Here is a 16461-nt window from a genome sequence, read left to right as displayed (position 1 = left end):
ACGTCAGGCATGTGTCAATAATACATCATGGTGACTACACTACTCTGTCTACATGAATGACTGGGTCGGTTTTGCTCTAGCAGTCTACTAAATCGCTGTCAGGGGCAGTCAACATGCAGAAAGAACAGGAGACAGCACAGAAACAGTATAGAGACAAAAATGGGGGAAAAAAGGCTTACCTGCAGAGCAGCCTGGGAAAGAGTAGAGAGTGGAGGAGGAAGAAAGAGGAGAGATTAGAACTGCTTATACATACTGGCAGAAAGAGAAAGAGCGGGAGGGGAAGGGCAAGAGGGAGTTAGAAGAAAGGTAGAGAGAGGGAAAGAGGGAATGAAGGAGCGAGGCAGAGGGAGATGGAGGGAGCGAGACAATATAAAAATAGCATCTACTGAAAGGGAGGGGTTTGAAGAGGGAGGGCGCTGGGAAGCAATGCGCTCAAGGACGAGCGGAAGTTGGCACGGGCCACCTTTGAGAGAGGTCCTGGCTGGAAATGGTGCTTAGGCTGGAGAGCCAGCTGCTGCTCACCACGTGCCGCGTGCACACACACACACACACACAATAAAAAAGGGAGCGAGAAAGAGATTTCCACGAAGACACAGACTACCTGACGTGCTATAAGAGGCCAGACAGAAACACAGACACACACAAAACTCACCCATGCACCAAAACAGGTTTCAGTTGGACTTGTCCTGAGTGTCTTGGACTTTGATTTATTTTACCTTCAACAGGGAGTTCCATTGAGATCAAGATCTCTTTCGCAAGGGACCCCTCCATGCACACATTTTAATGGGAATTTTTCTCCTTTAAAAAAAATGGGGATTTAGTTGGTGACTTAGGCCTAGATGACATCTACCACCCAACACCGTGGAATTAGAGTGCCGTGATGGGTGACATGGCGGTGGTGTTGAAACGTACCCCTGTTGTTAAGTGAGCCCTCCGGAGCTTCCGACCCACTTGAATAATGTAAGGTGTGTGACTGTGTCCGTGTCCACTGCATGAGATCACCCTAACGTCGTGTACCAAATGGCATCCTATTCACTATGTAGCGCACCACTTTTTTACCAGGACACCATTTTAGGACGTAGCCTGTGAGATCCCATTACCCAAGCCTGTCCAATGACGTAGATAGTTAATAATGGCTTCATTCATAACAATACATACTATATTTTTCTATGTCTTGGGGGGGGGGGGGACATTGAAAACCACAGCAGAGTTTCAGGGCTGGTCCTAATAGAAAAGGGTAGGAATACAATAAGAAAGGCTTTTTAATCGCTGCGAGATCCACTCCCATCAGATCACCACTCTAGCTGTCCTAGGCTAGGGACAGGGGGGGGGGGGGGGGGGGTGTACCTTCTGTTGAATGGTGGAGTGTTTCTGCTCCATGTCCCTCTTCTCTTTGGCTGCATCCACCACCAGCAGGTCCAGCTGAAACACAGCAGAGTGTGTGAAACCATTAAGTGTGTGAGTAAACGTGTCATATTTTTAAGTAGGTTGCAATGGTTTTGCTCACCTTAAGCCTACATATACCTCGGGCCCATATCAGTAGTCTTAAAGAGGCTTTCTTCACCTCAACAGGGTTGTGTTCATTGGGGCATAATCAAATATGACTATCTTATTGGACAAGTCCAGGAAGTCTCTCCCGTTCTTACATCTGGTGCCTAATGAACACGATGCAGCGCTGTTCCCCACAATCCCCAGCAGGCTTCTGCAATATTTCTTTAACACATCCAGTGCTAGGGTACTGAAGTACTGTCTGAGAAAGTCCGGTGGTCACACAAATGTTCTAGGTGGCAAAGGTTCATATGGATATTGTCCTTTATCGGCATAGTAACAAACCCCCACCTCGCAAACCCAAACTGTTCACACCCCTCTTGTTGACGGACAGAAAATGCTATTTTAAAGCTAATTTCCTGAAATTCTACACATTTTCCATGATGTGTGTTTTTATGATACCAGGAGTCGAAAGCCTGACAGTTCCACCCAACAAATTATAATAAATCTATATTTTCTGGTGTGTGATTTTGTAGTCAGGACCTGTGGTCCGTACTGACCCCGCCAGTCGAGTATGGGGGATCTAGTGTTTTCAGAACGGTGCAGATGGATGTGAGACGAGGAAGACACTTTAGATTAGCAAGTATGTGAGATCGAGTCTGTTTGTAGGGGAAACTGAAAACTAGCAACCAGAGACCCCAAACTAGGCTACTAAACTATCTTGAACAGCCCTTTGATGTAGCTAGAGAGGATAGTCTGCCTGCTCCTTTTCAATCTAGCCCATAGACATGTCGATGTCCCGTGGATAAACAACTGCTCCTTTAAGAGATGAGCTCTCCTCCTTGAACAAAATGGATGCCACCATTGATGCTTTATCATGTGTGAAATTGGATTGTGGGGAGATTTATTCTCTCCTTCCTGGTTAGCACCACATCCACCACATTAAAACAACTTCAGATGGAGGAATTTATTGACTGTTTAATTAGGTCACTGAATGACCCCAGAGCTCGTTTCCTACATCAGTGTAATTCTAGTCTCCTCTTGTGAGTCTAAGTCAGCAGCTAGGATAACTCATCTCACAGAGAGTAAAACACTACCCGGTGACAGATGAAATGTATTACTTATTAGGCTTAGAGTTCCAATGAACCACAAATAACCATTCCTCATCCAGCTTCCTCATTCCCACCTTTCTCTACCAAGATACTAATCATCGCAGTAGGAGGAACAGCAGCACGAAGAGCTCGGTCACATTTTCCATTTCAACCTCCCCTGGCAAGGAAGGAATCTGCTGGTTTATCTGACCAGTGACCACGGCAAACACACACAGGAAAATGCATCATTTCTGGCCGAAGACCCTGCCTAGTGCCACTGTTAACTAGGGCACATTTGTGAACTGTTTATAGGCAGAAGCAATTCGTTTTCAGATCAACTCCTAAGCAGGGAGGCCAAGCGTTGACTTTCATCATGGCTACACTATTCTGTATCGAGAGAAATGCCACGACCGAGGTTCTCAAACCTCTCCTCGGGGTACGCCCTGCCCATGACCGAGGTTCTCAAACCTCTCCTCGGGGGACGCCCTGCCCATGAACGAGGTTCTCAAACCTCTCCTCGGGGGACGCCCTGCCCATGACCGAGGTTCTCAAACCTCTCCACGGGGGACGCCCTGCCCATGAACGAGGTTCTCAAACCTGTCCTTGTGGGACGCCTTGCCCATGAACGAGGTTCTCAAACCTCTCCTCGGGGGACGCCTTGCCCATGAACGAGGTTCTCAAACCTCTCCTCGGGGGACGCCCTGCCCATGACCGAGGTTCTCAAACATCTCCTCGGGGGACGCCCTGCCCATGCCCGAGGTTCTCAAACCTCTCCTCGGGGGACGCCCTGCCCATGCCCGAGGTTCTCAAACCTCTCCTCGGGGGACGCCCTGCCCATGACCGAGGTTATCAAACCTGTCCTCGTGGGACGCCCTGCCCATGAACGAGGTTCTCAAACCTCTCCTCGGGGGACGCCCTGCCCATGACCGAGGTTCTCAAACCTCTCCTCGGGGGACGCCCTGCCCATGACCGAGATTATCAAACCTGTCCTTGTGGGACGCCCTGCCCATGAACGAGGTTCTCAAACCTCTCCTCGGGGGACGCCCTGCCCATGACCGAGGTTCTCAAACCTCTCCTCGGGGGACGCCCTGCCCATGACCGAGGTTATCAAACCTGTCCTCGTGGGACGCCCTGCCCATGAACGAGGTTCTCAAACCTCTCCTCGGGGGACGCCCTAACGTTACACGCATTTGATATAGTCCAGATCAAGCACACATGATTCAAACATGTCGACTAATCATAAAAAGTCCTCGATTCGGTCAATCAGGTGAGCTCGTTCAGGGCTGGGGAGGGGGGGGTTCCCGGGGAGAGGTTTGATAAAACACTGCTACAAGGCATGAGAGGGCCAGGGCTGTGGCCAGGTGGAGCTACAGTTCCAGTACAATGGGAGTCAACGGGGTAATGGCCTACCTGTCCCCCCAGCTGTTTCATCAGCGGTTGCAGTTCACTGAAAAGGTCGTAACCCTGATGGAAGAAGGTCAGGTGGGCGTACATGAAGGACAGCATCTGCGGAGAGGAACGGACCAATCAGAGATGTCGGATATGAGGCAAGAGATGTAGGATCAACATACTGGTACTTAGGTTTATATGAGGATGTCCTCTGGAAAACAATATTTACCGATTTGAGAATTTCCGATCTTCTCTTGGACTGTAGTACATTGATCTGTGTGGGAGGGAAAGGAAAGTTCAGGGTTAGATTATGTCTATGAGAAAGCCTGAGAGAGCACTGTACTAGTGAAATTATAGAATCAAAACACTCTTCCTAGTTCCAACCAATCAACTTTTAAATGTATTTCAAATTAATTGGTCCCCATTAAAACGGGCATCATGACTTGCATATAATTAGCAAGAATTATGCCACTCTAGATTGAATAGATGGCTATCCCTCTCTTTGACATCAGGGGGAGCTCCTCCCTCTAGCAGAGAGATGCTGCAGTCAGCATGTGTCCTGTGATCTCATATGCCCAGCTGCACTGTACACAAACTGCTATGACCTATCTGTTTACCCTTTAGACAGAGTTAATTATCGTCACACACACACACAGCGCCTGTTGCAGTCTGCAGGTCAAATCATGTTCATTTCAATAAAGCCGGAGGAGCTATAAAAGAAACGGGGGCTTTTCTTAATCTGGCCTAACACGGACAAATACATGATGTAGTGTGTGTAGGAATTTGATCGGTGGAAGCAAGCGACTTAGAACGGGAGAGTTGGAGGGCTATCACCATATTGCTTCTACCATCTTTCATATCTCCTTGATATCTGCTGAAGGATTAAAGACTAGCGGAAGGTTCTAGGGCGCTGGTTGTTTACCCACTGGGCAGTTGAGAGGATATTGAGCAACGTAAAGCGCAGAGTCAACTGGAAAATGCATTAATATTCCACTACAGCTGCTAAAGGGGGTCGTCGACACGGACAACTCACTCGTACAGAACACATTCAAAATGTACAACTTAGGTGGAATGCCCCCTTTTTAAAATTTTTATCAGCGGTGCTTTCTGGGCTTGGGCTATAGATTTTCGGAGCTTAATAGCAGAAAAGCTCAAGACTATACTACCCCATTTAGGGGCGAGAGAGACATAGATAATCGATCAATCAGCCCTTGAAAACAGAAAAATACCCTTATTGTGAAACGTATGCACTAGAAAACAGTCCACTTCCCCATTCACAGCAACACCGTCTTCGTCACAAATGGCACCCTATTCCCTATATAGTGCACTACTTTTGACCAGGGTCCTATGGGCCCTAGTGCAAAAGCAGTCCACTAAAATTAAGAATATGGTGTAATTTGGGCTTCATATTATGGCTACGGCTGGTCCCCTTATCAGCCGATATTGTCCATGTATCATCACTGCAGCCGCCCAGGAGCAGCCGCGGCCCATGAGCAGCCGCGGCCCATGAGCAGCCGCGGCCCATGAGCAGCCGCGGCCCAGGAGCAGCCGCGGCCCAGGAGCAGCCGCGGCCCAGGAGCAGCCGCGGCCCAGGAGCAGCCGCGGCCCAGGAGCAGCCGCGGCCCAGGAGCAGCCGCGGCCCAGGAGCAGCAGCCCAGGAGCAGCAGCCCAGGAGCAGGCAGGGCTGTATCCATGTAGATGTATTCCGGTGATACACGACTGTTCTCTCCATTGTGAAAGGTCAGCTAAGCTACAGGGAAATATACCGTGTGTACTGTAAAAGCCATGTGGCCTTGACAAGCCTGGGCCTTCAGACTCAAATGTGACAGCCCTAAACACTATGACCATCTATGGGACGACAGAAAGACAGAGGTCCAGTGAGTGAACAGCACCCTGTTGGACCTATAGGCGGAATGTGCCTGAGTGTGAGGATTCTTATCAGGGTCTGCGTCGCATGGACACTTTGGCCTTTACTTTCATGCTACAGAGCAGAGGCCTTCACGGTTCCAAAAAGATGGACTCGTTCCGAAAGGGCCCAGGGGCTTTGCCAGACGGACCCGATATGCAGAAACAATTTTTTTTTAAAGAGAGACCCGTTCCGAACGGACCCGAGGACAACTAGACCCATTCCGTATAGAACTGGTTTGATCCAGACCCTGTCCGATCCGAGTGAGAGAAACAGCAGAAAAGTCCATTTTAAAGCTACTTTATTAACTGGAGCTGATAAAGCGCGAGAGAGAGGAGGTAACGTTCTAGCAGGGGCCGTGTTGTGTGTGTAGGCTACTGTGAGAGGAGGTAGAGAGAGAAGACGCTCTAGCAGGGGCCGTGCTGTGTGTGTAGGCTACTGCGAGAGGAGGTAGAGAGAGGAGACGCTCTAGCAGGGGCCGTGCTGTGTGTGTAGGCTACTGTGAGAGGAGGTAGAGAGAGGAGACGCTCTAGCAAGGGCCGTGCTGGGTGTGTAGGCTACTGTGAGAGGAGGTAGAGAGAGGTGACGCTCTAGCAGGGGCCGTGCTGTGTGTGTAGGCTACTGTGAGAGGAGGAAGAGAGAGGCGGACGCTCTAGCAGGGGCCGTGCTGTGTGTGTAGGCTACTGTGAGAGGAGGAAGAGAGAGGCGGACGCTCTAGCAGGGGCCGTGCTGTGTGTGTAGGCTACTGTGAGAGGAGGTAGAGAGAGGCGGACGCTCTAGCAGGGGCCGTGCTGTGTGTGTAGGCTACTGTGAGAGGAGGTAGAGAGAGGTGACGCTCTAGCAGGGGCCGTGCTGTGTGTGTAGGCTACTGTGAGAGGAGGTAGAGAGAGGCGGACGCTCTAGCAGGGGCCGTGCTGTGTGTGTAGGCTACTGTGAGAGGAGGTAGAGAGAGGTGATGCTCTAGCAGGGGCCGTGCTGTGTGTGTAGGCTACTGTGAGAGGAGGTAGAGAGAGGTGATGCTCTAGCAGGGGCCGTGCTGTGTGTGTGTAGGCTACTCCAAGTGTGAGCAAGTGACACAGGAACATGGAGGAGAGACGAGAGACCGCAACCAACCAAGCAGACTTGCTATAGTAGACTAATAGCTGCCATAGCTAGATTATTTATCATCTAACATGATTGCATAGCACCGGTCTTGACTGCATCAAACCTGGAGAAGATGGGGCTGGGCGATATGGCCAAATACCATATCACAGTATTACATTTCTTTTACAGTATTTTATGTTTTGGAATAATAAAAGCTCAACATTTGCTTTTTAAGTGGTGGGTGACCCTAGGGTAGCAACACATTCAGAGCATTCAAAGTATTCCGACCCCTTCCCTTTTTCCACATTCTGTTACGGGGAATTGTGTAGATTGTTTGAGGAACATTTTTTATTTAATATGTTTTAAAATAAGGCTGTAACCATAATGACAAAGCGAAAACAGCTTTTTAGAAATGTTAGCAAATTTATTACAAATAAAAAAAACATACCTTATTTACATAAGTATTCAGACCCTTTGCTATGAGACTCGAAATTGAGCTCAGGTGCATCCTGTTTCCATTGATCATCCTTGAGATGTTTCTACAACTTGATTGGAGTCCACCTGTGATCAATTCAATTGATCGGACATGATTTGGAAAGGCACACATCTGTCTATATAAAGGTCCCACAGTTGACAGTGAATGTCAGAGCAAAACTTTGCCAACAGGCACCTAAAGAACTCTCAGACTATGAAAAACAAGAATCTCAGGTCTGACGAATCCAAGATGGAACTCTTTGGCCTGAATGCCAAGCGTCACGTCTGGAAACCATGTACCGCTCACCACCTGTCCAATACCATCCCTAAGGTGAAGCATGGTGGTGGCAGCATCATGATGTGGGGATGTTTTTCAGCGGCTGGGAGACAAGTCAGGATCGAGGGAAAGATTAACGGAGCAAAGTAGAGCGAGATCCTTGATGAAAACCTGCTCCAGAGCTCAGGACCTCAGACTGGGGCAAATGTTCACCTTCCAACAGGACAACGACCCTAAGCACACAGCCAAGACAACGCAGGAGTGGCTTCGGGACAAGTTTCTGAATGTCCTTGAGTGGCCCAGCTAGAGCCCGGACTTGAACCCGATCGAACATCTCTGGAGAGACCTGGAAATAGCTGTGCAGCGACACTCCCCATACAACCTGACAGAGCTTGAGAGGATCTGCAGAGAAGAATGGGAGATACTCCCCAAATACAGGTGCGCCAAGCATGTAGCGTCAAACCCAAGAAGACTCAAGGCTGTAATCGCTGCCAAAGGTGCTTCAACAAAGTACTGAGTAAAGGGTCTGAATACTTATGTAAATGTGAGTTTTTTTTAATTTGTCCTAGAGAGATTTACGGTTATCAAAACGTCACGCCAGGGTAAGCCTACACGAACCACAGACCTTATTTTAAGTGTTTATAAAATCCCCTATGGGAAAAATGAAAATTGGAAAAACGATTGGAACCATTTCCCCGTTTGACCGCTAGGTTTTATGGGTATTATGACACCTCCACTGTGGGGCTCTATTGTTACAGCCTAACACGATCACACTTGAATTGTATTAATTTGACACCAAACAGAAAACTGACTGAAACTGAGGGACTGAACTAGTCCAATACGAAACACCAATTTTCATTTTACAGTGCAAAGTTAAGTTTTGCCCTTGAGAGTACAATCCTGACACTGATTCAGACGATTATCTGCTATTTGCAGGTGCTGGGCTGGAACTAAACCCGGCACACTGGGGGTTTGCGCTCCAGGACAGGGCTTGGTGAACCCATGTCTATGCTACTTCATAGTAGGATGAAGTTGAAAAACGGATATAAAAAAAGGTCAGTCTAAGCATGTTTACTTACCCCTGAAGGTTAAGTTCAGGATTTATAAAGGTAAACTGATCCTGGGTCTGTACCTGGAGGACGTAGTCAAGGACGATGTGGCGGAAGCACTTGCGCGTAGCCGTCAGGATGTTGGTGGCCTCCTCCACCTCGTGCTGCTTGTTGCGCGGCGCCTGGGCGTTCTTGTTCAACGCCGCCTCCTTCTCCTCACTCACCTTGTCAAACTGCTTCTTAGCCTCTTTGAACTTCCGCAGGTCCCTAAGGGAGTTAAAACATAGGTCAGAAATAGGTATCACACTGAGGAAGCCTCATCTCCGCTAAATGTTTGTCAATCTAGTCAAATTGTACTTCATCCAGGAATATAGGCATTACTTTCTTTCATTCATTGACATTCAATTGTTTATTTTCTTTTTGAGACATTCTTTGCAGCCATGTTTTGGTTGTACAAGTTGCATGGAGAAGGCAGTGAGATTCTCTCTGGTTTCACATGGTTAATTTTAAAAAGAAATACATTTTAAAAAGCGCAAGTGAGATTCTATGATTCACATAGTTTAAAAAAATAACCAGAACTAGTGGCTGTAATAGCCCAAATACCAGTAACCAAGAAGAAAGGACCAATTGATCCCACTCAGGCGAAAATAAGAAAACATGCGACATTGAAAAATGTATTAACAAGCGGTCTAGCTAATCATTAGAGGAAAAAGTCTACCTTCTATGTCTATAGTATTTTTAAGGAAAGTAACGTCCATAGACATATAATTTCTCTCTCTTCTTGTGAGTCCAAATGAGTCTACCGCCTTCATAGTGATGTCATATGCTCGAGTTAAGTATTTGACAAAGTAATTAATGACTATTCGGACATTAGCCTCACATGCACCCTGACAACTTCAGAGTGGAACTACATGTTAAAGCTTGAATCATTTGCTAGTGTGTGCAGTGTGAATTGTACATTTAAAATGAATTGGCACAGATATGAGGACACTAGTTACTCTTAAAAGAGGAAAAGATTACTATCTTGTTTTTTTGGCTTGTACCGCTCGAGTCTGAGTAAAATAAAAGTCACCTTGGACTGCTTAGGAGGAGTGAGTAATTGTTTGGGAAGATGGTTTTGAATGTTTCTTTTTTTTTAAAGAACACTGATGTAGGAGTTTTGCCTTTATGTGGTGTGGGCAAAGACAGCTGGCTAATCCTGCATAATTAAATAAATGAGGTTCCCCCGCAGGCTTAAACTCTTACGCAAACTCTCTGGGAAAATGTGGGTGCATTAGCTAGTAGGTTAACAAAAATGTACATTATTTTTAACAGAAGCTAATATTCTGAACAAATACCCTAGTATTCCACATTGCATCCTGGACTGAGTCTCATCCCATCCTCCATTGTATCGATGTGCTGCCCCTAATCTCTTCATTCATAAGCATGTGATGCTTGTGTGCGTGGGCTTCCTCCTTTTGAGCAGTTGTGCGGTGTGAATTCTTTTTTTCTTTTTTACACTGCTCAACACGACCATGTCATTTACTTCCTTAGTTATTTTCGAACAAGATCATGATCTATCAGAAACCATTTGTATGTTAAAGACAGAGATACTGTTCATAACTTAATGTCCATTGTTATTGTGTACAAGAAGAACACTTAACAGTGATGTTGACACACTTACTCTTTGACAAATGTTAGAAGCTGTGTCTTAATCGATCGCTGGGCCTGGTCAAACAAAATCTAGAAGCAGAGAAACAAATGACTGATTAGTATCTATCCAACCGAGTAACATCCGCAACCTTTTCATATTTCATTATTACAAGCTGGAGTGTGTGAAACTCATTTACAGGTAATGGTGTGTGTTCTGCAAGTCAGCACTGCATCAAACCAGGGTGTGTACCTCTACTTTATAGGTGAGTTCACAAAACGTGACAAATAAATCAGCATTGTTCGGACTGTCCCTTTCAGGCGTATTTTAATTTCATACCAGCCTATAGGTTTCAAAACCCAATCAGCTCAATAATGACATGCTGTGACGCAGCTAGTTAGTCAGAGACCACTGACTCATAGAACTTTTACTTCCTTCAAAACAGACAGTCACCAAAATTAGCCTCAGACACACCAAAGCTGAAGGCCTCACGGTGTTGAGCCTGCTGATGCAGGACCAGACAATACGACCAGTGTGGTTGGGACAGGAGTGGAGGGCCGTGCTCTGGTGACAAAAACAGATTTGGCTCTGTGCTTTAAGGATCACGTGCTCGGGTTAACACTGAGTAGCAAACGTGAACAAATCAATCAGCTGATCTCACTGCAGTCTCCAGTCATGGTCTCAGACCCTAGGGTTTAGGCAGTAGGACGCTAAGACAGGACATGGGAGGTCTCTCCAGTGTTAAGTCACCATCTAAAACCTGCCCTGATGCACCGTAGGGTTTAGGGGGAATGGTAGAGAGGGTAGGACATTAACAAGTGTCCTACCACACTTGAACAAAAGAGACCAGGGATGCATTTAAGCAGGCAGGACGTTTGTTCCCTGTTACATGCGGTTAAAGGCTGTGTTTGGAACATCAGATGCTTTTGGTTTTGCAGTTCTGCTTTTCAGCGAGACGAAAGCCCGACTATTTTAAGGTCCCATTCCTGTCAAAACCACCCACTGGCACTTAACATTGATGGTCTTTGGGTTAGACACACAAGCCAACTGTATATCACAACCATGTTAAGGTTTTAAATCAAATGTCGCAGGCCATACCGTGTGATAGTTGATCATCTCCTGCAGACTCTCAGCAAACGTTGTGAGACTGGACTGTGGGAAGAAAAAAAAATAAGAGTAACAAAGATACTAGATCCGCGCGTTACATACTAGGCCCGCGCGTTACATACTAGGTTTCCAGTCACCCAAGTCATAGACTGTTTTCTCTGCTACCGCACGGCAAGCGGTACCGGAGCGCCAAGTCTAGGACCAAAAGGCTCCTTAACAGCTTCTACCCCTCAAACTGCTGAACAATTAATCATTCTACTCGCTGTTTATTAATTATGCATAGTCACTTCACCTCTACCTACATGTACAAATTACCTCGACTAACCTGTACCCCCGCACATTGACTCGGTACCGGTACCCCCAGTATATAGCCTCATTATTTTTTTTATTGTGTGACTTATTCTTTAGTTTATTTGGTAAATATTTTCTTAACTCTTTCTTAAACTGCACTGTTGGTTAAGGGCTTGTAAGTAAGCATTTCACAGTTTTTATTTATTTAACTAGGCAAGTCAGTTAAGAACAAATTCTTATTTACAATGACGGCCTACCGGGGAACAGTGGGTTAACTGCCTTGTTCAGAGGCAGAAGGACAGATTTTTACCTTGTCAGCTCGGGGATTCCATCCAGCAACCTTTTCGGTTACTAGTCCAACGCTCTAACCACTAGGCTACCTGCTACACTTGTTGTATTCGGCACATGTGACAGATAAAGTTAAATATAAAAAATCAAATCAATCTGTATTGTGACGGTATGTCCAGATATACGGGACAGAACAGTGCTGTGTGAAAACATCAGTCTAAGACAAAAATGTATCATCCATGGATAATAGTCCTATTGTATGAAATAGTCTCTCACACACATAGCTCCAGGCTGCGACCATTTAGTTGCATTTTGCAACCCTTTGACTTGGCAGTGCGTGCTGCCCTTTCTACATGGTCACTTCACACCAAACGTCACTTTATTTTTTTAGGAGGTTAAAAATTAGGATTTGGTCAAACAGTAAATGTGCATTATCCTCACGATTCATGTCATTAAAGTCCCGACCTGCTGCTGTGATGAGCAAGCCACTTACTCCCTCTCCCCCCTGCACACGAGGAGAATAAAGTGTTTGTCCTGATTGTAGACTAACATTTCAAAATCCAATTGCAGGAAAAACACACTTAAAAAGAGAGGAGGTTCTCAGCTTTCTGTAGGTATCATTTTTTATTTCTCATTTGTGCTCTATAGCAACTTTTTTACAACCAAGATTTTTGATATGGCTTTTGAGATCGGGAGTGTGCAAAACGCGCATCGGCCATTGCGGGTGGCTACAACTGCATCGTTTTATTTAGGACATGGAATTTACCGTTCCTGTATGGATGTGTTAAGATTCAACTTATTTCTTCACTACCATCTCAGTAGTCTATTACACGTCTTAATAAAGCACTGTGAATGGCTTAATAAGAAATTACTTATTTTTTCTATTGCGTAACGCTTCAGATTTTTTTCCTGGTGTGACCAAATCATGGGCTGGTGCCACCAACTGTAAAATTAAGTGGCACCAGTGGACATTGTTAGTCGAGCCCTGACACACAACACAAAACACACTTATGAGCGACGGGGTATAAACACTGAATTCCAGACTAGTAGAACCTCCGGAGGGTTTTTGAGGTATGGCTAAGAGGAAATCCACGAGATTACAGCTACGCTGCTTTGGGTCATTTGAACCTTTAGCAACAATGGTGCTTTCAGGGAGAATTCATCAGCCAGGGCATTCTTTCAGAAAAATGCTCTATGGCTGAACTTCAGACCTAGGGGAGAAGCTGTAAAGGAAAGTGACACAAAAAAAAAGAACAGAAATGCAGAACCCTCAATGCAGAAATGTGTGAGAAGATAAGAGGAGTCCCAGTAAAGAGAGTCGAGAGTCGAGGAAACTGGCAGTTTTCTAACAGACAGTTTAGACTTGAGAAGCTCAAGCTAAGTTACTATAGTTCTTTTACCTCAATGACTTCATCTTTGGTGGAGCTCGCAGCGAGCTCGCGGATTCCATTGACAAACTGTTTGTTTGCCGTGTTGTAAGCCTTGCCAGCGTCGATCATCCCGATGCATAGCTTCACCAGCTAGAGGTGAGAGAACGAGAGGGAGAGGGATGACAGAAGTGAGTAATGGATGAAATAGTGCTTGCTTTCCACGCTGTCCCTTTAGGCCACTATTCCATGTTCAAACACTGGAAGTTTGATAAATAAACAACTTGGAGAAAGGCTGAGAATCTAAAATTTAAATTCACCAGAAATATACTTTTTATTTTTTATTGTATATAATCCTTGAGAAATAAAAGCTAGACAGTCAGGAAGAATTTAAAATATATATATACACTGCTCAAAAAAATAAAGGGAACACTTAAACAACACAATGTAACTCCAAGTCAATCACACTTCTGTGAAATCAAACTGTCCACTTAGGAAGCAACACTGATTGACAATAAATTTCACATGCTGTTGTGCAAATGGAATAGACAAAAGGTGGAAATTATAGGCAATTAGCAAGACACCCCCAATAAAGGAGTGATTCTGCAGGTGGTGACCCCAGACCACTTCTCAGTTCCTATGCTTCCTGGCTGATGTTTTGGTCACTTTTGAATGCTGGCGGTGCTTTCACTCTAGTGGTAGCATGAGACGGAGTCTACAACCCACACAAGTGGCTCAGGTAGTGCAGCTCATCCAGAATGGCACATCAATGCGAGCTGTGGCAAGAAGGTTTGCTGTGTCTGTCAGCGTAGTGTCCAGAGCATGGAGGCGCTACCAGGAGACAGGCCAGTACATCAGGAGACGTGGAGGAGGCCAACAACCCAGCAGCAAGACCGCTACCTCCACCTTTGTGCAATGAGGAGCACTGCCAGAGCCCTGCAAAATGACCTCCAGCAGGCCACTTGCTATTTTAGCCCTTGGCAACGCAGACGCTCGTTGACGCGCGCGAACAGTGTGGGTGCAATAATTGAATAACAGATTCCTAAATGTATTTTGCGACGCGAGCGGTGTAGTCAGGGTATTAGTGCCATCATTGACTGCTACCTCCTAGATACTTCAATGTTTGTCCTGGAGCAGATTCAATCTTGAAGAATAAAAAAAAAATAATAATAATAATAGCCACTGATTTCCTTGATTATATGACCGGTCATTCAACGTTATTATCTGTAGTTTATATTCTTTACACCCAAGGGGAATTAATATTGTCCCAATGAAGCCTGTTGCTTTAAGATTCAACTTGGTTGTGTGGGTAGCTCTCTTTCTCAAATGGCAAGGCCTAGTTTCTAAGAAAAGCCTGAACTTTAGCCTCCTCTTCCAGGCACACCCCTCCATCCCTCACCCTGCAGTCACACCACAACTCCTGGAGCAGATCCTTCCGCTGCAGCGCAACAGGGAAGTGACACCAGGGTATGGTATGAGAGGTGGGGGAGACACCAATAACAATGCAGTCCGCAATCACTGGAGATACTGGAATAGTGAGTAAACTTGCAAGCAATAAGTAAAATCCCACCTCTTCCACCAACAAAACATAAAAAAAAATAAAAATGCTCCAGTGACTGGCTGCAAGGTCTTTATAGAACTACAAGTGGGATTTCCTCACACTCCTCTTATGTACCCATCTTTCCAGATTGAGACTCTCGTTCCCTCACTCCAGGTCCCTCACTCCAGGTCAACTCGTACTGATCTCAGGCCAGTTATAAAGGGGACCGGGACACCGGGTCACTCCAGGTCAACTCGTACTGATCTCACGCCAGTTATTACATTTACATTTAAGTCATTTAGCAGACGCTCTTATCCAGAGCGACTTACAAGTACATACATTCATACTTTTTTGTACTGGCCCCCCGTGGGAATCGAACCCACAACCCTGGCGTTGCAAGCGCCATGCTCTACCAACTGAGCTGCACGGGACCACGAGGGTTACGGGACCAGTTATAAAAGGGGACCGGGACACAGGGTTACTATGACGCGGGAGTGGTTCATCTACACAAACAGCAGGAGTTCCATCACTGTGTTCATCGCTCCAAGCCCAAATCTGGACCATATGGACTCACCTTGTCGAGTTTGGACTCCAACTCTCCAACATCCCCTTCCACCTCCTCTATAGTGGCCCTGTGAGGAGAAAAACAACATTACAGTTACTCTACTTGTAGAAGGGGGAGCTTCATTTCAACTGATAACAGTCAATGATTTTTTTTAAAGGATACAAGGGAAAATGGACGGTCGATACACTGCTTTGCACTGGAAGGTGAGTCATTCAACTGAAATGAGCATTCCACGTGATGTTGGTGCTGTGTGTAGGGTTGACGCAGAAAGGAAGCAAAAAGCGGAGGGAAAAGGGAACACACCCCATGAGGGGCCAGATTGAGAGATGACACATTGGGTAACGCCATGGGCCTAAATCTGGCACTTTGTTCCAACTAAAACGTGGCAAAGCACATTTTGGTCTTCCCAGGAACAACACCCTTGGAGCAGCAGCAAGCCACTGGAGAGGAAGAGGAACCTGGAATAACAATTTCAAGACGTCACTTTAGAACAGAGGTCACCAACCTTTTTGAGTCGAGATCACGGAGTTAAAATGACAGCCATGTTTTTTTTAACATGACTTAAAAACAAACATGCAGCATTAACCAATTAAAAACAGTTCTGTAGTAATGAGGTTTGTGCAGTAGGCTATAGGGGCAAAACATCACCGCATATTGGCTTTGCTTGAATTGCCCTGCCAATGCTTTGTTGTTCTTCTCAGCACTGGTAATAGATCCGTTGTATTACATGTGAGGCACAGCTCAGTGAGCATACATTTAAAATTAATTTATATTTTTATGGCTCTGGGCTGATGGAGCCTGCATCTGATGGTCAGTCTCAGCGGAGGGAGAGAGCAGCAGAATAAGGGTCCGCCTCTCAAAGTCCCTCCGCTCTCTCTTTCTTCTGCCGACACTGACCCAAAGGGAACACTGTCTT

The 16461-nt window shown here is 46.0% G+C and overlaps 1 protein-coding gene across 6 annotated transcripts in view; it reads right to left on the bottom strand.

Annotated features, from left to right (window-relative positions):
• The window catches only part of LOC120053624 (arf-GAP with coiled-coil, ANK repeat and PH domain-containing protein 2-like), a 72752-nt gene that overhangs the window by 38884 nt on the left and 17407 nt on the right, over positions 1-16461 (bottom strand). For 5 of the 6 annotated variants that reach the window (XM_039000770.1, XM_039000767.1, XM_039000772.1 and 2 more), the window contains exons 2-9: positions 15555-15612; positions 13474-13593; positions 11486-11539; positions 10421-10479; positions 8841-9024; positions 4198-4242; positions 3990-4085; positions 1348-1422 (exon numbers count right to left, since the gene is read on the bottom strand). In XM_039000770.1, the coding sequence (XP_038856698.1) occupies positions 1348-1422; positions 3990-4085; positions 4198-4242; positions 8841-9024; positions 10421-10479; positions 11486-11539; positions 13474-13593; positions 15555-15612 (691 nt within the window). Of the gene's footprint in view, positions 1-1347; positions 1423-3989; positions 4086-4197; positions 4243-8840; positions 9025-10420; positions 10480-11485; positions 11540-13473; positions 13594-15554; positions 15613-15848; positions 15964-16461 lie in introns of those variants that run through there. The other variant, XM_039000771.1, reaches the window with a different exon arrangement.

Source organism: Salvelinus namaycush, chromosome 9 (assembly GCF_016432855.1).
Source record: "Salvelinus namaycush isolate Seneca chromosome 9, SaNama_1.0, whole genome shotgun sequence".
NCBI lineage: Eukaryota > Metazoa > Chordata > Actinopteri > Salmoniformes > Salmonidae > Salvelinus > Salvelinus namaycush.
The sequence above is the reverse complement of the archived record's forward strand: the minus strand, read 5'-3'. Positions and strand labels throughout refer to the sequence as shown.